This window comes from Pseudophryne corroboree, chromosome 9 (genome assembly GCF_028390025.1).
Source record: "Pseudophryne corroboree isolate aPseCor3 chromosome 9, aPseCor3.hap2, whole genome shotgun sequence".
Lineage (NCBI taxonomy): Eukaryota > Metazoa > Chordata > Amphibia > Anura > Myobatrachidae > Pseudophryne > Pseudophryne corroboree.
The window spans coordinates 456,898,355-456,921,378 of NC_086452.1; the positions used below are offsets into that span (position 1 = coordinate 456,898,355).

At 43.1% G+C, this 23,024-nt stretch overlaps 1 protein-coding gene and 1 long non-coding RNA gene across 6 annotated transcripts in view; one reads left to right on the top strand and one right to left on the bottom strand.

Annotated features, from left to right (window-relative positions):
- The window catches only part of FGD5 (FYVE, RhoGEF and PH domain containing 5), a 244,466-nt gene extending 233,153 nt beyond the window's left edge, over positions 1-11,313 (bottom strand). For 2 of the 4 annotated variants that reach the window (XM_063941238.1, XM_063941236.1), the window contains exons 1-2: positions 11,086-11,312; positions 1,578-4,464 (exon numbers count right to left, since the gene is read on the bottom strand). In XM_063941238.1, coding sequence (XP_063797308.1) covers positions 1,578-4,464; positions 11,086-11,095 — 2,897 coding nt within the window. In that variant the 5' untranslated portion in view covers positions 11,096-11,312. Of the gene's footprint in view, positions 1-1,577; positions 4,465-11,085 lie in introns of all 4 variants that reach the window. The other 2 variants (XM_063941235.1, XM_063941237.1) reach the window with 2 other exon arrangements.
- LOC134958554 (uncharacterized) overlaps positions 1-22,518 on the top strand; it is a 101,265-nt gene extending 78,747 nt beyond the window's left edge. Inside the window, exons 2-4 of one of the 2 annotated variants that reach the window (XR_010187059.1) lie at positions 19,246-19,401; positions 20,066-20,344; positions 22,274-22,518. This is a non-coding gene — a long non-coding RNA (uncharacterized LOC134958554). Of the gene's footprint in view, positions 1-19,245; positions 19,402-20,065; positions 20,409-22,273 lie in introns of those variants that run through there. The other variant, XR_010187058.1, reaches the window with a different exon arrangement.
- Positions 22,519-23,024: the final 506 nt, after the last annotated feature.

Below are 23,024 nucleotides of genomic sequence, written 5' to 3' on the forward strand. Positions count from 1 at the left end.
GTACGGAATGATTCAGTAGTATCGGTACCTGTCCTGACGAGCCCCATTTTCCTTCATACTGTAGGTGCCTCTACTGGCAGGACATATGTGGACTTACTGCAGTGCAGCCATGCACATGTGTCATTTATATGACGTCATGTTGCCATGTATCAGGTGTTATTGTAATAAATAATATAGGTGTCCTATCTTCATTCTGAGTCCCAGATTTATCAAGCCTTGGAGAGTGATAAATTGCAAGTTTTTTTGGTATGACGTAGAGCAATGGTAGTTTATTCAGAGGTGAGCTAGCAAAAGATACACGGGTATGTGTACTAAGGGGGTCATTCCGAGTTGATCGTAGCTGTGCTAAATTTAGCACAGCTACGATCATGCACTCAGACATGCGGGGGGACGCCCAGCACCCCGCATGTCAGTACCGCAAACCCCCCCCCCCCCCCCGCGCGCAGAAGTGCAAAGTGACGTCACGCAGCCGATGCGGGCCACTCCTTGCACGGTCCGGCCACGCCTGCGTTGGCCGGACCGCGCCCACGAAACGGCGGCCAAACGCCGCCCTTCGCCCCCTCCCGCCCATCGACCGCCTCTGTCTGTCAATCAGGCAGAGGCGATCGTAGCGCAGCGACGGGCCTGACCCAATCGCTACGCTGTGAAAAAGCTGCAGTGTGCGATCGGGTCAGAATGACCCCCTAAGTCTTGTGGGTCTATTCATGAAGCAGTGAAAAGTGTGGAGAAGTGAGCCAGTGGAGAAGTTGCCCATGGCAACCAATCAGCATTGAATTAACATTTATAATTTGCATACTATAAAATTATACAGAGCAGCTGATTGGTTGCCATGGGCAACTTCTCCACTGGCTCACTTCTCCACTCTTTTTAGTGCTTCATGAATAGACCCCTTAGAGAGAGATAAAGTGGCGACCAGCTCCTAACTGCTATATGTTTGAAAAATGACATTTATGAGGTGATTGGTTGGTACTTTATCACCATGTAATTTATCACTCTCTTCGGCTTGATAAATCTGGACCTAAATGTCAGCGTATTACCAAATCTGCTCTTATTTGTCCGCTACATGCAAAAGCAGGCAGTATTTTCTCTGCAGTCCAAAAATATTAATAAATGCATTTGCCATCCCTCCCCCAACCCACCGCCGCCCCAGCACTGCAACGTGGTTCGTTCCCGGGGCTAACTGCTCCTTTTATGCTCCCAGTGAGTTCTGCACTGGGGTGCTGACACGTCAATAACCAGTAGAAAATCTCCATGCCTTGTAAATAATTGGCGCTTTAAAAAAACGTCCTGCAGCTCGCATAGGGGGCCCATGACTACAAACAGACAGCAAATTAATTATCATGACTCAAAGATAACCGGAACATGAACAAAGAACATTTGGTCAGAATACAAAATATTCAGCGCTGCAGCTATTGCCAGAAATAAAACGTGTTCCCTGTTTTCTCTGCATTTCAGTAGTCAATAAAGTCACATGCGGAGTTTATGCAGTCAGATAGTAATACAGCAACACTTATAGCAGCAAGTATACATGGCACTAGCTTACAATGTGTTATATCTTACAGAACATTATACAGTACCTTTCAGCCTCTTGCTCAGATGTCTGTTGCTTGATTTCAAATGTATTGAAGCTACTCATGTCCACATATCCATCATTTTCATTGGCAGAAGACAACGCTCTACTGGGATCTTCAAAAAATTCGGTGAATGTCCCAGCTCTGGCCGGCCTCCTTGGGGGGATTTGTATATTTTCATAATCGGAACTCATTGCTGGGATATTCTCATAGTCTGAGGTGTCAGCGTTGGGAAAAGAAATTGACCTGGGTTTGGTTAAAGGCAAAGGCATGAATGGTGGCCTAGAACGATCCTCAAAGGATTCCACCCTTGCAACACTCCTGCTAAAAGCTTTCGATGTTCCCTTCCTCTTCATTTCCTTGTAGAAGAGCATGGCAGTAGGAGAATCGGGATGACAATGCATCCCGGAACGACTGTGCAGCTGAGGAGATTGATCAAGGCTTCTCCTGTCCCCTTCCATTAGCCGGAATGGGCCATGATAGCTTGATTCCGAAGATGACCTGGAAGAGGTCACATTGACATCGACATGGACCTTGTTCTCTGTCTTCTTCCTAAATTTCAAGGTGAGGAACCGCTTGAATGAGGACTTCTTCTTTTTGAAGGATTTGTCAGAAGAATCGTTCTCAATCAGGAGTGAAGGTGAACTTTTGGTTATTGGCTTTTTAGTAATACTGGCAAGCTCAAATGGTGGAGGGATATCCACCAAGGAGGTAGGTGTGGACATTCCACTGTGTGTATGGTAGTTTCTCTGTGAAAAGCTACCAGAAGAACTAATGATATACGGAGAGAAGCTGACATCAGACTCAATATACATTGAGGCTGCATTTTCCCTGCCTTCTACAGAGTAAGATCTGGGGTACATAATAAAACGATTTGGTTTCCTGGGTAGGGTCCGTAAAAACTCTGCATGTTTAGATTCCAGGTTTTCACACTTGTTATTCATCATCGATTCATTACTTACAGGCTGGGAGTCCATCTCGGCCCCAGTTTCTTCAGGCACAGTCTCAGGAACATTGCCAGGTATTTTCCCTGAGTAGGATCTTGTTCTTGTGACAATGTTTTTTCTATCAATGCAAAGTAAATGGTTGTCTCCTTCATTACTGCATTCATCCATGGAGCAATGAGGGTTGATGGCTTCTTCCTCATGCTTTTTGCCAGCTGAGTCTTCCGTAATGACTAGATTCCTGTTTCTGGACTTTGCACTGTCCTCTAGTACATAAGGGTTGCTCTCATCCTCCTCTGGCTCTACAATTATCTCAGTCATGGCTGAATTTTCTGCCATGTCTGTTACTAACTCCTTGACCTCTGTTTCCTCATCTTTAGGTGACACCTTAGCTGGGTCAGCTTTATCCTCTGAAAATAATTCACCCGGAGTGACTGCAGCTGGGCCATGGTCCCATAACTTACTTCTTTCTGCATCTGCAGCTGTATTAATGGCCTCAGAAGGATGTGGTGTGTCACCTGCCTCTGTTTCTTTGTTGACATGTCCTTTCTCAGGATCATCATCTACGTCATCTCTTTGCTCATTCTCTGACTCTATCAATGGCTCCAAAAGAAGATTCTTTTGTGGTCTGTTTTCCACATTCAATAGTTCTTCTGAGAACTCATTTGCATCATCATTAAGCTCACTTTCAAAAGGAATAATCTGGTAGCTATCATCTATATTGTCACCTCCTGCTCCTCCGTTCTCTTCAGTGGTCCCACCAATCTCAAGGTCACCCTGTGATGGTTCCTCTATTACCTCATCTGTTTCATTGACCATGTTATCTTCTTTATCATCTTGTCCACTTTCTTCTTCTATACTAGGATCTGTTACAATCTTGACTATTTCCTCAATAAGGTCATGAGATTCTTCACCCTTTACACTGGGGTCCTCTGTGCTTTCAACCTCATGATCTAGAACTTCTGCAGCAACGTCCTGTTCAGAGCCTTCACATTGGTCAGTTTCAGAGACTAGGGGTTCATCTGTGGAATCAGTACATAAAAGTTCATGGTCAGATGTTACAGCAGTATTGTCAACATCATCAGGGCTCTGTAATGAACAGTCATTGCAAGGAGTCTCATCCAAAGAGAACTCATGGTTCAAATCTTCTTCATTTGTAGTTTCATAGTTAATTGGTGGACAATCCATACTGATATCTGTCAAAATAACCTCAACACGCCCAATATTTTTAAAATCTCTATCCCCGTCCCCAGGCTCTGTGTTACATTCACTGCTGTCCATGGGTAAAAAATCATCCATGTCTCCAAGCTCATTTTTGAATTGCATTGAGCCAGAATGAGGAACCAAGCTATCTGCCTCAGCAGTAGATGAAGATCTTAAGCTAAGGGCATCAGTGTTATCACTATCCTCGACCTCTGTAGAGTCTCCAGATTCAACATCTCTTGATGGTACGCTGTCTGGGTGTCCACTATCCTCCTCCCCAGTCTGAGAAGGGCTGAAACGTGCGTCATCAATGATGTCCCCTTCAATGGACGTTGCATTCCAAGTGTCGGCAGTGCCCTCAGAACAAGAGCTTTTTTCACATTCAAAGTCGGTGCTTTCTTCATCTGTGAGTTGGGACTCAGGAACCGCCATATAGTCCTCGTAAGTCATGTCTAACGGCTCTGATCCTTGGCACTCTGGTCTGTAATTATCAGCATCATAGATTTCCACAGAACAATCTACTCCTCCATTTGAACATTTGTTCAAGGAATTATTCTCATCCTCTATAAACCTCCTTTCTGTCGCTGGGGATAACACTGGCTTGGGGGCAATGGGAGGTTTGGGGCCCCTGGACATAGATTTTGCCTGATGGACAAGTCCAACTCTTTTGAGTAGTGGAGACGAATACTTTGGACTGAATGAGTCAACACCTCGTGGCTTTGGTGCAAGAGCAGGTTTTGTGAATTCTGAAATATATGATAAATATATTAGAAATTCATCCAACAGTTATATCAAAAATTGTCAAAATACTTATATTAAAGTTTAAAGTGTACATGGGTGTATCGGCGGGACAATGGACTATAAGTTAGGATTTTAAAAATCCATATATTGGTTATGTAAGAAGTAAAATGTTTAGGAAATGTGACGTAAACTAATATACTTCTAACAGTTCTGGAACTACAAGACCCAGCGCTGTTTCTAAATTATGCTATTACTTGGGAGATATTCTACAAAAGTGGAAGAAACGGAAATGAAAAAGGTTATGTTTTTTATGCCTTATTCCATTAAAAGATAACTATTTGCAATGCAAAAAAGTGTCCTATTTAATGGAATCAAAAGAAACGTACATACAAAAAATTCTACCTCACATCTTATCTATAAAAGCAATGTTTTATTGCGGAGGTAGACCAACTATGTCCACTTTCCATTCATTCACATGAAAAAAAAAAAGACGCGTCAAAAAACAAATTTATAGAATATTTCCCTAAATTCCATTCTGTAGGATATAATTCATGCGTAATATTAAATCTGCGGTTATAAAGTAATTAAATGTATATTTCTTTTTTTTAAATCTCTTTTTACCAACGAGGTTTTTTTTTTTGTATCGTTCATTTATTCAAAATCCTTTCACAGAAAAGTTGAAATGCCCCAAATGAATCTTGGGGGTTAGTCTCCAGGGAAATGTTTCCTTCCTGTGCTCTGGGGACATCTGATCTTGCTTCCTAGTAAACACCATGGCGCTTTCAGTCTGATTGTTGGCAGGAAGTTATGTAGGACAAGAAATAATTAGTCACTGAGGTCACTTCCTGCGCATAACAACATTCTGTGACATTCTCTCTGTTGGGCTCAGCCGGGCAGAACTTGTATCAGCCTTGAATAAAAACTCCATGATAACATGTGATCCATTTATTATCATAAAATCACAACTAGGAGACGTCAGTAAAAGGACCTTTATAGAAGCGCTTTAAATACGTATTGCAAAAAAGGTCAGAAAATATCAGGAAAGGGTACGGGAAAATAATAAGTCATGGATACCGGGAGGGACAATACAGCAAAGGAGTAGTTGAGACATGGGACAGACCACAATGGCAGTTTTCAGATGTGTACAATATTGAAATTAGTTCAACAGCTGGTGTGCACCTTCATGTAACCTTTACTAAACATAGTGTTTAATCATTTTAGGTCACCAAGGGGTCAATTCATGAAGCAGTGAAAAGAGTGGAGAAGTGAGCCAGTGGAGAAGTTGCCCATGGCAACCTATCAGCTGCTCTGTATAATTTTATAGTATGCAAATTATAAATGTTACTTCAATGCTGATTGGTTCTTCTCCACTTGCTCACTTCTCCACAGTTTTCACTGCTTCATGAATAGACCCCTAAGGCTTTTGTAAAAATAAATCCTTATTTGATAACCTTTGTGTCAATATAAATACACTCTTTGCATCGGGGTGTATCTGGGCCTGGCTTACTGGGATGTATCCATGTATGTCTTACTGGGATGTATCCGGGTCTGACTTACTGGGATGTATCTGGGCCTGACTTACTGGGTTGTATTGAGAGCTGATTTACTGGGATGTATCCATGCATGTCTTACTGGGATGTATCCGGGTCTGACTTACTGGGATGTATCCGGGCCTGACTAACGGGATGTATCCAGGGCTGACTTTCTGGGATGTATCCATGCATGTCTTACTGGGATGTATCCGGGTCTGACTTACTGGGATGTATCCGGGCCTGACTAACGGGATGTATCCAGGGCTGACTTTCTGGGATGTATCCAGCTCTGACTTACTGGGATGTATCCAGGGCTGACTTACTGGGATGTATCCAGGGCTGACTTACTGGGATATATCCGGGCCTGACTTACTGGATGTATCCGGGCCTATCTTACTGGGATGTATCAAGGCCTGTCTTACTGGGATGTATCCAGGCCTGACTTACTGGGATGTATCAGGCCTGACTTACTGGGATGTATCCAGGCCTGTCTTACTGGGATGTATCCAGGCCTGTCTTACTGGGATGTATCCAGGCTTGTCTTACTGGGATGTATCCAGGCCTGACTTACTGGGATGTATCCATCCACGCCTGTCTTACTGGGATGTATTGAGGGCTGACTTACTGGGATGTATCTGGGCCTGTCTTACTGGGTTATATCCAAGCCTGTCTTACTGGCATGTATCCGGGCCTAACTTACTGGGATGTATCCGGGCCTGACTTACTGGATGTATCCGGGCCTGTCTTACTGGCATGTATCCGGGCCTGACTTATTGGAATGTATCTGGGCCTGACTTACTGGATGTATCCGGGCCTGACTTACTGGATGTATCCAGACCTGTCTTACTGGATGTATCCGTACCTGACTTATTGGGATGTATCCGGGCCTGACTTACTGGATGTATCCGGGCCTGACTTACTGGATGTATCCGGACCTGACTTACTGGATGTATCCGGGCCTGACTTACTGGATGTATCCGGGCCTGACTTACTGGATGTATCCGTGCCTGACTTAATGGGATGTATCCGGGCCTGACTTACTGGATGTATCCAGGCCTGACTACTGACTACAGTTACCTCTCATTAAACATCACGGATCTCACAGCGTTACAATAATGATACGCATGGGGCTCATTAAAACGGATGATAGTGACTGCAAATCTATGATTGCCCTAAAGCACTGGTTCCCAAACCCGGTCCTCAAGGCACTCTAACAGTACAGGTTTTAAGGATATCCAAGGTTGAGCACAGATGATTAAATTAAATTGACTGAAGTACTAATTAAGTCACCTATGCGCTACCATGGATTTCCTTAAAACCTGGACTAGTGAGGGTGCCTTGATGACGGAGTTTGGAAACCTCTGCCCAAAAGGATAAGTAAGATAAAACATATATGTATTTATTTCTTCAAATACTGTATAACAAAAACTATAAACTGTAACCTCTGCGATCAGTATACGGTGTACATCTTCAGCGTGAATGTGTCTGTGTGTACATGTGGTAGGGAATATAAAGTGTAAGCTCCACTGGGGCAGGGACTGATGTGAATGGCCAAATATTCTCTGTAAAGCGCTGCGGAATATGTGTGCGCTATATAACTAACTGGTAATAATAATAAATAAATAAATGTTCAATTCTCATGATTAAAACTGATCCTTCACGTCTGCTCCATAACACAAACACGACTGAGCTGCTTCATTGAATCTTTAAGCAAAGGGGCTCTGAGACTTTGCTGCTGAATAATGCACATTTTTAAAGTTCATATTAACAATACAATGCCAGGCTCAGCAGCTAAAGAGTTACAAAAAAAAAAAAAGAACACAGAATGGCAGGAAGGAAGAAATGGGCCTGTAAGCTACATCCTGTTACTATGACCCACTCCCTAATCTCAGGGATACACTCAGAGAGGGTCTGTCCTCAAGACAGGAACACTAGAGGCATCGGCAGAACTGTCATGCTGCCCCCTGCTGGCACTGGACCATTTTTGCAGCCGGCTAACACATAAATGGGGATTAATGGTTTTACGTTCAGAGGTGCACCTGTATCATTAAGAATTGATTCACTATGTAGAGATGAATAAATAAGCCTTTTGTTTGTGATTCCCCAAAGGGAATTTCAAGCACAAGTGTGAAGCTTGCGTTGTATTACAGTATCTCTGGGCCCACAAAGCACGGACCACATCTAACTGCACAACAAATTCATAAAATACAGCAAGGAGATATAAAAGTCTCATACAGCATGGCCACAAAAGCACCCACCATCTATATGATTATGTTCACAATGCACAATGACTACAATTTGCAAAACTTTGCAATATCTATCTATCTATCTATCTATCTATCTATCTATCTATCTATCTATCTATCTATCTATATTAAGGTGAGGGAGCTTACTATGGTAAGTGTTGAACTTGCTGTTGTTTTATATATATTTATATTATATATACAAATATAGATACATACAGATAGATAGATAGATAGATAGATAGATAGATAGATAGATAGATAGATAGATCTCTAAATTGGACAGATACTGCACAGCAATTGTAAAGGTGCATACACACGGTGCGATGTTTGCTTACGATTTTGACTAAATAGTCAATATCGTAAGAAAACTTAGCACATATCGCACCATGTGTACACATTTGCGATACCGATGCGTGGTCCCGCAGGGTCGGTATCACAATAAAAATTAGACTGCGCAGGCATGGCAATTTTGACTGTATTGTGTACAATCTAGTTTCTAGTATAGTCAAAATTGTACATAGCCAAAATTGCACGGTGTGTATAGTCAATATCGGTGGTTCTGGGCTCCGGGGAGTTCATGGAAAATCGCAAAGTCAAAATTGGCCTTTAGCAAGAATCGCACTGTGTGTATGCACCTTAACTAATGCAATATATGTATTTTGTGGAAACACTGTACGCTGCAGCTACACAAGATCCATTGTAGTTAGGTGTCCCCTCTGCAATGAGTTGGTCCCCTTACTGCAATACCCGTGTCTACTGATTCGGCAGAAAAACGTCCATGCAAAAGTTCTGAAGACAGTATACAGTACAGTATTTGGTGGATCACCTATCACTCAGTCCTATCTCCAACCATACAGTAAGTGAGTAGTTGCATACATACACTAGAAATACAGTAAGTGAGTAGTTGCATACATACACTAGAAACACAGTAAGTGAGTAGTTGCATACATACACTAGAAACACAGTAAGTGAGTAGTTGCATACATACACTAGAAACACAGTAAGTGAGTAGTTGCATGCATACACTAGAAACACAGTAAGTGAATAGTTGCATACATACACTAGAAACACAGTAAGTGAGTAGTTGCATACATACACCAGAAATACAGTAAGTGAGTAGTTGCATACATACACTAGAAACACAGTAAGTGAGTAGTTGCATACATACACTAGAAACACAGTAAGTGAGTAGTTGCATACATACACTAGAAACACAGTAAGTGAGTAGTTGCATACATACACCAGAAATACAGTGAGTAGTTGCATACATACACCATGTGAGTAGTTGCATACATTCACTAGAAATACAGTAAGTGAGGACATTCACTAGAAATACAGTGAGTAGTTGCATACATACACCAGAAATACAGTAAGTGAGTAGTTGCATACATACACCAGAAATACAGTGAGTAGTTGCATACATACACCAGAAATACAGTGAGTAGTTGCATACATACACCATGTGAGTAGTTGCATATATTCACTAGAAATACAGTAAGTGAGGACATTCACTAGATATACAGTGAGTAGTTGCATACATTCCCTAGAAATACAGTGAGTAGTTGCATACATACACTAAAAATACAGTGAGTAGTTGCATACGTACACCAGAAATAGAGTAGTTGCATACATTCACTAGAACTACAGTAAGTGAGTAGTTGCATACATACACTAGAAATAGTGAGTAGTTGCATACATACACTAGAAATACAGTAAGTAGTTCCATACATACTGTATACTAGAAATACAGTGAGTAGTTACATACATTCACTAGAACTACAGTAAGTGAGTAGTTGCATACATTCACTAGAACTACAGTAAATGAGTAGTTGCATACATACACTAGAAATAGTGAGTAGTTGCATACATACACTACAAATACAGTAAGTAGTTCCATACATACTGTATACTAGAAATACAGTGAGTAGTTACATACATTCACTAGAACTACAGTAAGTGAGTAGTTGCATACATTCACTAGAACTACAGTAAGTGAGTAGTTGCATACATACACTAGAAATACAGTAAGTAGTTCCATACATACTGTATACTAGAAATACAGTGAGTAGTTACATACATACACTAGAACTACAGTAAGTGAGTAGTTGCATACATACACCAGAAATACAGTAAGTGAGTAGTTGTATACATACACTAGAACTACAGTAAGTGAGTAGTTGCATACATACACTAGAAATACAGTAAGTAGTTCCATACATATACTAGAAATACAGTAAGTAGTTCCATACATATACTAGAAATACAGTGAGTAGTTCCATACATACACTAGAAATACAGTGAGTAGTTGCATACATACGCTAGAAATACAGTGAGTAGTTGCATACATACACTAGAAATACAGTAAGTAGTTCCATACATATACTAGAAATACAGTGAGTAGTTCCATACATACACTTGAAATAGAGTGAGTAGTTGCATACATACACTAGAAATACAGTAAGTAGTTCCATACATATACTAGAAATAGAGTGAGTAGTTCCATACATACACTAGAAATACAGTGAGTAGTTGCATACATACACAAGAACTACAGTAAGTGAGTAGTTGTATACATACAATAGAAATACACTAAAACGGTGTAATGAATAATTAACAGTAAAATAAAAGTGATGAGGACACCACTAACCCGCAGAGCTCACACTCTAAGCAGAGAGACATCGGGTAAAACAAGTATATCAATATGTAAGAAATATGTCTGAATAAATCATGAACTGCAGTAAAGACACCACTGATTGTGCTACTGCCTCTGATCTGCATTGTTATACAGTAAGACTGATACACAGCCACACTGTATAATACATATAATGTAACACAGCCATGTACTAACCTGTGCTCATCTTCCTCGCTCCGGAGAAGTTATGGAGCTGCTCCCCCCCTGTGCTTACACCATTCTCTGGGAGGTGGGCGCTCAGTCAGACCCCCCCTATGTGACTGTCATCAGGTCCCGGCAGGAGCAGCAGGAGGAGGAGGAGAGGGGACCAGCCAGCAGCCGGGACTGAGATTTAAAGGGACACTTCGTTGTGGATCACGTGTCCTCCGGCTGGCGGCTCCCCTCCAAATGCAAGCTGCAGTGTGATCTCATTATAGGGACACACTCCTGTTATTCCGGAGCTACACCCCCTGCTTCTCATGGGTTATATTATAGTCGATGACACAGGCACTCACTAGAATACAGTGTTTTGGTGCTCTATCTATCTATCTATCTATCTATCTATCTATCTATCTATCTATCTATCTATCTATCATCTATCTCTCTATATATATATAATAGTTAGATATCTCTATCTATATATATCTCTCTGTGTGTGTGTGTGTGTGTGTGTGTGTGTGTGTGTGTGTGTGTGTGTGTGTGTGTGTGTGTGTGTGTGTGTGTGTGTGTGTGTGTGTGTGTGTATATATATATACACACAGAGACTGAGAGAGATTACATATATCTATATACAGGGCTTAAAGTGGTCCTGGTGAGGTGGTGGAACTCATGGAGGAGGACCATGGAGGCACCAGGACATGAGGAAGGAGTAGGTGGCTGCAGCTCATCAGCAACACTAGTGCCGCCTGTAGCATCGATTGACGCAGATGATGGGGTGGGCTTTTCTGTTGGAATTACTGTGAAGGGCAATGGAGATGGTGGGACTAATTCCCCCTACCATTACAGGTGGTGGAACTCAGTTCCACCTCGTTCCCCCCCCCCCACTTTAACCCCTGTCTATATATCTGTATACTGTACATGTAGACATGTGAAGAGAGGATGATTGTGCATATGCTGTCACAGACAAGGTGTAGGATTGAAGTGCTATATACAGTATTTTTATACAATCTGTAGCATACATACCTGGACTGTTTCTAGTATGAAAGAAATAGTGCGCTATATGCAGTGGCGGATTTTGTAGGGGTCATGGCGCCCCTATTTATTTATTACCAGTTATTTATATAGCGCACACATATTCTGCAGCGCTGTACAGAGAATATTTGACCATTCACATCAGTCCCTGCCCCAGTGGAGCTTACAATCTATATTCCCTATCACATGTACATACAGACACATTCACACTAGGGTTAATTTTTTGTTGACACCCAATTAACCTACCAGTATATTTTTTGATTGCGGGAGGAAACCGGAGTACCCGGAGGAAACCCACGCAAGTACGGGGAGAATATACAAACTCCACACAGTTAGGGCCATGGTACAACAGTAACGGTTTCCCCCCTCCGCCTAATCGTATTATTTTCATTGATTGGGTATAGCCCTCACGTGATGATTGGCAATTTAATATAATAATTAAAAAAATATGAACTTTGACATTTTGTTTTATTTTTAATTACGTATGTATATTTACTAAATAGGACAGCTTACAAGGGCAGTCCTATCTCTTTACACTCCACTCAAGATGACGTATGGTACAGTAGTGTGGATATATTTTACAGTTACTGGTCAATTTCAGTCTGAGAGTACTACAAGCATCCAAGTGCAGCCCCCCATCAAATGGCGCCCCTAGGCACCTGCCTCAAATGCCTAATGGGAAATTCACCACTCAGACAACCTCCCTTTATGTATTATGTATGTCTCAGCTGCTTGTCTTGGCTGCAAAGGGCAAACCAGTAAATAAAAAGTAATTAAAAGTCATATATATGTTACAAAAGATTTTATGGCAATAGATTACATTTACTGACACTTTATTGTGCTATACGGGGAATTTGTCAGGAAATTCAGCATGTTACCCAGAGAGTGCCAACAGACCAGGGCTGGTTTTACGCATACGCTGGTTACGCAGCTGAGTAAGGCGCAGCATAGAGAAGGGCGCCCTACTCAGCTGCGCCAGCCGTATGTGTAACACTGGCCATTCCTGATACACCCTGATATGTAGCACCTGCCTGGACACTCTCCGAGCAGGCAGTGATGTTGGCGCCGCCGCGCTATGTCCGACAGCGCACCCCACTACAGTAATGTGAAGAAAAGTAAAAGAAACTACTGCTCCCAGAATCCCTTGCTTCCAGAAGCAAGGGCTGCTAGGGGCGGTAGTTTATTTTGAGATTCTTCACATTACTGTACATGCAAAATAAACTACCGCTCCCAGAAGCCCTTGCTGTCCGGCTACTAAGAGCGATAATTTATTTTGAGATTCTTCTTCTTCTGGTACTATAGTGCGGTGCCGGGCATGGCGGAGCTGCCAACACCACTGACTGCTTTGCGAGTCTCCGGGCACAGGAGGCATATCAGGTAATACAGTACTTTGATTAGATTAATATGTAAGGGGGAGTATAAAAGTGGGCAAAATATGTAAGGGGAATTTATATAGTGGGCAAATGTGTAAGGAGCACTTATATAGTGTGCAAATGTGTAAGGGGCACTTATATAGTAGGCAAATGTGTAAGGGGCACTTATACAGTGGGCAAATGTGTAAGGGGCACTTATACAGTGGGCAAATGTGTAAGGGGCACTTATACAGTGGGCAAATGTGTAAGGGGCACTTATACAGTGGAAAAATGTGTAAGGGGCACTTATACAGTGGGCAGATGTGTAAGGGGCACTTATATAGTGTGCAAATGTGTAAGAGGCACTTATACAGTGGGCAAATGTGTAAGGGGCACTTATACAGTGGGCAAATGTGTAAGGGGCACTTATACAGTGGGCAAATGTGTAACGGGCACTTATACAGTGGAAAAATGTGTAAGGGGCACTTATACAGTGGGCAAATGTGTTAGGGGCACTACAACTGGGCTTTTACAATGAGACCACGCCTCCTGCAAAAGTGCTTAGGTGGACGCCAAAGTATTTATTTGCTTATCAAATAATTTGGCCTCGGGCCGGCCCTGCAACAGACCGTAGGGATCTGTGTAACTGGTCACTCTAGCAGTGTCTGAATGATGTCTGATTGTTACACATACCAGGAAAGTGCACCTGCTTTACAGTAATTATTATTTATTACCACTTTTGTATACAGTGCATACATATTACCCAGCGCTTTTACAGTAAGTATGTCTGTCACTCACATCAGACCCTGCGGGAGCTTACACTCTATATTACTTTTTTTTTATGTACCTATAGAAAAAGTTACGTTTTAATGTACCTTATGTTGCTTTTTTAGGCTGAAAATTGGGTGACGACATAAGCACCTGTCAACATTTTGATCATGTCAACATTTATTCATTGGCAGCATTTTCTCATTTCAATATTGTGGTCGTCGACGTGTTGAACATTTCGGCATTCTGTTTGCTGACACAGAGGCAGAACTCTGGGAGGCAACGGAGTCACCTGCCGCCGGGCTCCTGCTTTGAAGGGGGGCACCTCTCCTCCTGTTCCGTGTTTTCAGCGACATTAATCAATTAATTTAATTGACAGCAGCCAGTATCTCTTCCGTAACCGACTTCCCCACTAGTCACTGCACCTTACAAATCACACCCTCTTTATTATAGATATACTGGAAGCAGACACCTTACTGATGAAGCTATTTGCTCCTATAAAGAAAGCATGAGAATTCTAACTATATGAAGTTATTTCTCTGACAATTACACGTAACTTCATATAGTTAGAATTCTCATACTTCCTATGCAACAGCAGATATCTCCATCAGTAAGGTGCATGCTTCAAGTGTAATAGGTTGTGGGTTCTAATCCTGGGTATGACACTTGCAAATTAATTGTCAGAGAAATAATCAGCATTGTGAGTGACTGAGTAGATCTATGTAGTGTGTGGTTGGACCACTACATAGATCTGTCTAGTTGCAACGGGTTTTGTAGTAGCTTCATATAGTTAGAATTAGAGATGAGCGGGTTCGGTTTTACTCGGATCTCAAAACGGTATCTTATTGGCTTACGAATGATATACAAGGGGGGGGGGGGGGGGCACCAATCTTTTTCTTGCCTAGGGGCAACTGGGGCAAACTTACCCACTGTGCTGACATATTATCCCTGTCGACAAAACACAATGAACCCTGCCAAACATACCGTATAAACCTACCTACCCCAATCTTTAACATTTGTCCAAAAGCATAGTTCAAGCCCTACCTGTAATCTTTTGCTGGAGCCATGACCCCACCCAAAGGCGGATTGGCCATAGGGTTCACAGGGAAGATTCACGGTGGGCCGACGCACCCGCGGGGCCTGTTTTGTTTGAGGACATGTGGTCCTTTTTATAGACATAATGAATAAGATGCAAAATAATTTGCATATATGAAAATGACTTTGCCACTTAGCCTGTGATTGCAGATGATCTAGTGTAAGCTCTGTCTGCCTGCTTGGCTGACATATAAGATTGAGTGAATAGTGATTGGGACACGGTTGGTGTAATAAGCAAGAAAATATATATTTCTAAAGAATTATATAGTTTCCTAAATTCTGAAGGTGTGTCATATAATGTGCTCATAATATTTAATTTTATTTCTTTTTAACTTCCCCCTTGATGCTGGACATGCCCACTATCTGGAAAGGGTTTGGGGGGAGGGTGCTGCTGCCATGCCCATGGCTAGACCTTACACCTCTGGTGCTGCCCATGTGGGGCCACTAGTACAAATTTTTCCAGGGCCGCTTTTTGTTCTCAATCCGCCCCTGACCCCACCCCACTCTCCACCCCCCTATCTAACTGAAAGGACCACAAGAGTCCAAAAAGCGTCCAATCAGATTGTCACTTTCAAACCTACACCATAGGCAAATGCAGGGGGGGTGGGGGTGGGGGGATTTGGGTCCCTGGTGCAAGTGGGTCAAATCATTACAATAGCAATGGTATTTAATACAATTACTAGAACTGCCGCCACATCATGCAGTTTAGGGGACAGAACAGAGCTGCTGCACATGCCCAGTGGTTGAGTCCTCAATCAGTGCACTGAACCAGAGAGTAGCTACCAGGAAGAAAAGACAGGAGCCTTACCATGAGGTGGGAGAATGTGTGCTTAGAAAGTACAGTACTGGTTCTATTATTTTTCTGTCTTTATTTATTATGGTATGTTGTAACTTTTCCTGATCACTTATCTTATTTATATCATTTCTATACTATAAACCATCTAGAGTGTTAGATATTAATACTGTATTCCATATAATATCCAGTGAATTACTAGGTTCTTCTATCGATCCTTTAGACTGCCGCAAATTTGGAAACCCCCCCTCCCTAAAAATCTTGCGTTTGCCACTGTACACAAGCGTCCATTACAGGTACCGGAAATTGAGCACTTGCTATTATACTTAATTGGAAAGAAAAGTTTTGGGGGAAATACATATATTTTGCATGAAGACACATAGAAGTAATGACACTGTTATTTTTAATATATTACAGTATACCTATGCAAACAGGAGGATGATTGGAGAACATTTCCAGGCCAGACCTAGTATTGTCCAGCGTGCCTGATTGTGTTTCTGCTCAGGTTGGGAATATTGGATTGGGTGAAATAGTTTTTTTGTGTTGTGTGGATGCCATAAAATCAATGCAGAACCTGCCAACACTAAAAAGTCACTGCGTCCTGGAAATGATTATTAGATACGTGTGGAGTTTTTCATAAGACTTGTATCCTGTGTAATTATCAGAGCTGTATCCCGGGCAAAGTGAAGCGTGTTTACTATAAATTGTTGGGGATTGAAAGTGGGTGGAATTAATTGAATCCCCCCCTCCCCACCCTACACAATAAATGACAAGTCTTTGAATTACATTACTTGTTTCGTGCTGGTGACTTGCAGCTGAACAGCTAATTCCCACATGAAATCAGTCACCTCCGACATGCTGGACATAAATATTTCATTTACTAACAAGTCGCAGAATAATAAGAAGTAAAAGTATTACAGGGCTGATTGGATGGCGATGGGCAAATCTTTAACCCTTTGGGTGCTGAAGGAAACGCAGTGAATATCTCTCGCACTGTTTCCTCAATACCCGCTAATGGGGGTCATTCCGAGTTGTTCGCTCGCTAGCAGTTTTTAGCAGCCGTGCAAACGCTATGCCGCCTCCCACTGGGAGTGTATTTTAGCTTAGCAGAAGTGCGAACGAAAGGATCGCAGAGCGGCTACAAAGCTTTTTTGTGCAGTCTCAGAGTAGCTCAAAACCTACTCAGCGCTTGCGATCACTTCAGACTGTTCAGTTCCTATTTTGACGTCACAAACGCCCTGCGTTCGCCCAGCCATGCCTGCGCTTTTCCTGGCACGCCTGCGTTTTTCCGAACACTCCCTGAAAATGGTCAGTTGACACCCAGAAACGCCCCCTTCATGTCAATCACTCTGCGGCAGCCAGTGCGACTGAAAAGCATCGCTAGACCCTGTGTGAAACGGGTGTGGTTCGTTTTATCGACAGTATCTAGGTCGACAATGTTTAGGTCGACCACTATAGGTCGACAGTCACTAGGTCGACATGGATGGAAGGTCGACAGGGTTTCTAGGTCGACATGTGCTAGGTCGACAGGTCTAAAGGTCGACATGAGGAATTTTATTTTTTTTGGTGTCGTTTTCTTCGTAGAGTGACCGGGATCCCAAATTAGTGCACCGCGTCCCCTCGCATGGCTCGCTTCGCTCGCCATGCTTCGGGCATGGTGCCTTCGCTCCGCTACCGCTTCGCTCGGCACACTTTACCGTTCCAATCGTAGTCCACGTGGATCGTTAAGTATGAAAAAATCCCCAATTTTTTTTTTTTTAAACTCATGTCGACCTTTAGACCTGTCGACCTTTAGACCTGTCGACCTAGCACATGTCGACCTAGAAACCCTGTCAACCTTCCATCCATGTCGACATAGTGGCTGTCGACCTATAGTGGTCGACCTAAACATTGTCGACCTAGACACTGTCGATCTTCAGACCGGATCCCGTGTGAAACTACATAGTTCGTTGTAATAATACGTCGCGCATGCGCATTGTGCCGCATGCGCAGAAATACAGTTTTTTGCCTCAACGCTGCACAGCGAATGATTACAGCTAGCGATCAACTCGGAATGACCACCTATGCCAATAGGGGTCTGCATGGATTGAGTGGGGGGAGCAATAATTATATATTTCGGGAATATTTATATCTGGCGACGATGACCTGTTTGCTTTATAAGATAATGGTGGGTGAATATACACGAGATTTCCTGTTGGTGGGGTGCAAGGGTCTCCGGTTCCTTATCCTAAATCGATTAAACCAAGACTTTCCTGAATTGAGTCTTTAAGTTCAAACAATGTGTTGACACAGTAGATCACGAAACACAGTCTGTAGATAAAAGTAGGTATTATGTCGCATCTTAGAACTGTACTTGAATACTCTCCTGGAACATTCGGGAGCATTCCAAATTTTGGGAAGTCCCCTGGACACCTGCTCCCCCCACAGTGGCCTCCTGCATAGTTGTGTGTTACAAGAATGCTCCACCTGCGCGATAAGGACAATGGCTTATTGCGTCATATGCTCACCTTGGTTAGGTCAAGTGAATTGTGGGAGTTAAGACACCTGGACCATCTTTTTTACATGTGGTACTTCTCAAAGCGTTTCATCAGGAAGTACAACTGGAAGGTGCGAAACGCGTCATGTTTAAAATGTAGTTTGAGACTTAATGCAAATAGAAATATCCTATTCCAATAGGCATATGTCAATACTCAGTCCTTAACCCCTCAAATGAAGATTGCTTGATTTTTTCATCGGTAATTCCTTGTTCAAATATCCAACATCTGTCAGTAAAGTATTGAGTTCCTCAGAAACAAGCCAACCACGGCGCTAGGGATGGTCCCGTCAGCGGCTCTGGTTGGCTTCCGGATATCTCTATTATTGCATCGCCAATTTCTTTTACCTGTTCTATGCCCCCAAATTGTGTAATACGTTTCACAGAGCAATTATGGACCTCCTTGAAATGTTTGGAGAAAGGATGACCTTCATTTCCTTCTTTTATATTTCTAACCTGCTCCGACCACCTCACTTTTAATGTCCTAGTAGTTTTTCCTACGTATATTTTATTGCATGAGCATTTAATTGCATAGATGCAATATTTCGAATTACATGTAATAAATTGTGAAATTTTATAAGTTATAATGGTATATTGGTTGGCAGAGCCGCTGGCGGGACCAACCCCAGTCAGAATACAGACGCCGGGATCCCGACACTAGTCTGAATGCCGACACCAGCATTTAGAATGGGGGCAACATCCCGGTGCTGGAGTCCCGACTACCAGGATCCCGAACGAGAAGGCACCGCAACGTTGCAGAGGTAAGCCGCGAGGGGTTATGTTTAGGCTGCTTACCGGGGTGGTTAGGGTTAGGCTGCGAAGAGGAGGGTTAGGGTTAGGCTGCATCCCCGGGAGTTAGGGTTAGGCTGCAAAGAGGAGGGTTAGGGTTAGGCTGCGTCCCCGGGAGTTAGGGTTAGGCTGCGGGGAGGAGGGTTAGGGTTAGGCTGCGTCCCCGGGAGTTAGGGTTAGGCTGCGGGGAGGAGGGTTAGGGTTAGGCTGCGTCCCCGGGAGTTAGGGTTAGGCTGCGGGGAGGAGGGTTAGGGTTAGGCTGCGTCCCCTGGAGTTAGGGTTTGGCTGCGAGTAGGAGGGTTAGGGTTAGGCTGCGTCCCCTGGAGTTAGGGTTTGGCTGCGAGTAGGAGGGTTAGGGTTAGGCACCCCCCTCGGAGGGTTAGGGTTAGGCAGCAGGGATGGGGGGGTTAGGTTTAGGCACCTCCGGGGGGGGGGTTAGGGTTAGGCACAAAGGGGGGAGGTTAGGGTTAGGCTGCGGGTAGGGAGTGTTAGGGTTAGGGGGGTGGAGAGAGAGTAGAACACCCTTAACTCACCCCTGTCGGTATTTTAAATTAAATCTTGGCTTTAGCTGTAATTAAGGTAATGGTTGCAGATTCCTTATACAGAGTCTGACACAAATACAATCACATTTTGCAGTTCTTCTAAAAAATCGCTTCTCTGCGACCTATTCTCCGTCACTTGCATACACAAATCTTGTGCTGCATCTCTCTACCCTTGGCTGTGACTCCCTCCCATTGGATGCGACTGTCGTACATACCTGAGATGAGTCTGAACAGCGACAGGAGGCGTGCCTTCACCGACAGTGCTGAAATGATGAAAATCCCAGCACATAATGGAAATATATAGAAGTTAATGGCCGGACTGTGGCGCTAATAAGTACCCAAGTGGATTGGAGCTTCTGACTTGCTACGCTAAGTAAGCGCAAATGTTATTCATGTATTTATGTATTCATTTTCATTTCAACACTGATAAATGTATGTGCAGGCATCCCCGTCCCCAATTGTGCATGAATCAGTCTCTATATCTGACAACCAGGGTCAGACCTGGGTTTGGTTCCTTGGGTCGACCCCAACTAGGTCAACAGTCATTAGGTCGACCACTATGAGTCGGCAGTGAGCAGGTTGACACCTAAAATAGGTCAACATGGTCATGAGATCGACACGGAAAATGTCAACATGGAAAAAGGTCAACATTCGTTTTTTGTTGTTTTATTCTTCTTCATTTTTTGGGTGTCGTTGCCTCCGTACAGTGACCGGGAACCCCAATTAGTGCACCGTGTCCCTGCGCACTTCGGGCAAGGTTCCTCGCTCCGCTACCGCTGCGTTCGGCACAGGTTACTATTCCCAATCGTAGTCCACGTGGATCGTAAAGTAAAAAAAAGTTGAAAAAATTATTCTTTTTTTTTTTTAAAGAAAACTCATGTTGACCTTTTTCACATGTCGACTGTTGCCATGTCGACACACTGATCATGTCGACCTAAAGACCATGTCATCCTAATGCATGTCGACCAATAGTGGTTGATTTAATGACCTAAGTGTGGCCAACATGAAGACCGGATACCGTCAGACCTGACTTAGGTCAGACCCCTCCCGGAGGCTGCGAACAAGACTTTTCCATGTCCATGTTTGTCTTAACTCCAAACTACATGCCCAAAACACGCCCTTATTGTTCTGTTGTTCTTACTGCACACCCACTTTCTGTCCTCACCCACTACAGCCCAGGTCTCCGCCCCCCCCAAGTCATGTTAAAGACGGATTGTAAAAAGCTGCACGCACACAGTGCAGAAAATCACAACTTGAGACAAGAAAAAATCTCAAATTGTGTTTCAGATTGACTCAGAATAAGGCCCAATGCGTTTATTATATAGGCTCCAACCTCATTCAGTATGAGTCAATATATTGTGGAATGACACAGAATATTCAAATATAGTCATTTACAGTACTCATAATACCTACCTGCTACATGTGCAGGACACTGCGCCAATATATTGTACCTTTGTGTTAATACGCAGTTTATCAGTCCAACCTTTAGGACTGCAGGGCTATATGAGGTACTCATTGGGCGAAATACAGATATAGTAAAATGAAGGGTCGGACTGGCCCACAGGGGTACAGCGGAAACCCCCGGTTGGACCCACTGCCTTGGGGGGGGGGGGTCCACCGCCTCCTCTAGGGATCAAGTTCCAGACTGTGCACTTGAATTATACATTATACATACTATACTTAAACTTGAAATATTTCTCAAGGGGACCAGACCATACACTCTATAATGGTTAGTCAAGCCTCTGTAGCAGCTGGACACACCCCCTATGGAGACTGACCACACCCCTGAACATGGGTCCCTACAACTGCATTCCCCTGGTGGGCCCTTCATGCCCCATTCCGACACTGGTAAAATGCCATGAAGGTGTGTTGGCTCCTGTTACTTACCTGATGTTTTATAACAGAGGCTACAGCAATTTGGGCCATATTATTGCTGGGACTGACCAACGGGCCATCAGCCACCAAGACTTAAGGTGGGTACACACTATACGATATACTGGCCGATCTAACCATTTGAGACAGATTGTAACGACCATCGTATAGTGTTTACACCCAAATTCAGTGATGAATTGAGTGGTCTCATCATCAATTTTTTGTGCTGCACATCAAATGGGACAATGTCTCAGACAATATGGTGTTGTTACATTAAGCTTGCTATGATATTTTGCGTGGTTGTACAGCCGATCGTATAGTGTGTACGGATATATGATATATGGTTACATTACATTGCGCGGTGCTCGGTGTGTGCCCAGCTTTACCCTATATTATTATCATGGAAATCTCTTGTGCCCAACCGCTTTAGTTTTCAGTGGAGAAAGGATTTCGGGAATGGAGAGACAGCTGCATCGATGTCGGTAAACACCTGGCATCACCTCTCAGCCTGTCATTAGGATTTAACGGCCAGCAATCATTTACTATATTGACAAAACATGATCATAGTCATGAAATACACACACAAATGAGGTAAATACCACTTCAGCTCCACCAAAGGGGAAGAGGAGGAGAAGGAGGAGGAGGAAAAGGAGGAAATAATCATGCAACAATAGTTATTTTGTAGTGTGAAATGAAAGTTTGTGTATATAATTAGGCCATTAAAGTGACACTAGCAACAAAATGAAGAAAAAAACAACAAACTTTAATATTTAACACTTCAGTAAGTGGCTGATGAAGTTATTTGTAAAATGGGTGCAAATTACTTCAAAGAAAAAGAAAAGAAAAATAAATCAACACAAAAAAAGTGTATTTCTGGCAGATATGCACACGTCTACACATCTACAGGCAGGGCATGCACACCGCGCAATACGACTAACCAGCAAGCCCTAAGTGCTGTTTTTTACAGATATATTCATTGCATAGCTGAAACATGCTTGAGATAGATATAAAGCCATACTTGCCGGAAACCGGATATGCGAAAGGGGGCGGGGCTGCTCACATGATCATCATCATTTATATTGGCCCCTCCCCCTCTCCACAGACTGCGATTCTTGCCATTATTCTCCCCATCCTGCCCACTTCCTAGTGATATGTCAGAGGAAGTCTCCAGGAGGTTCCGA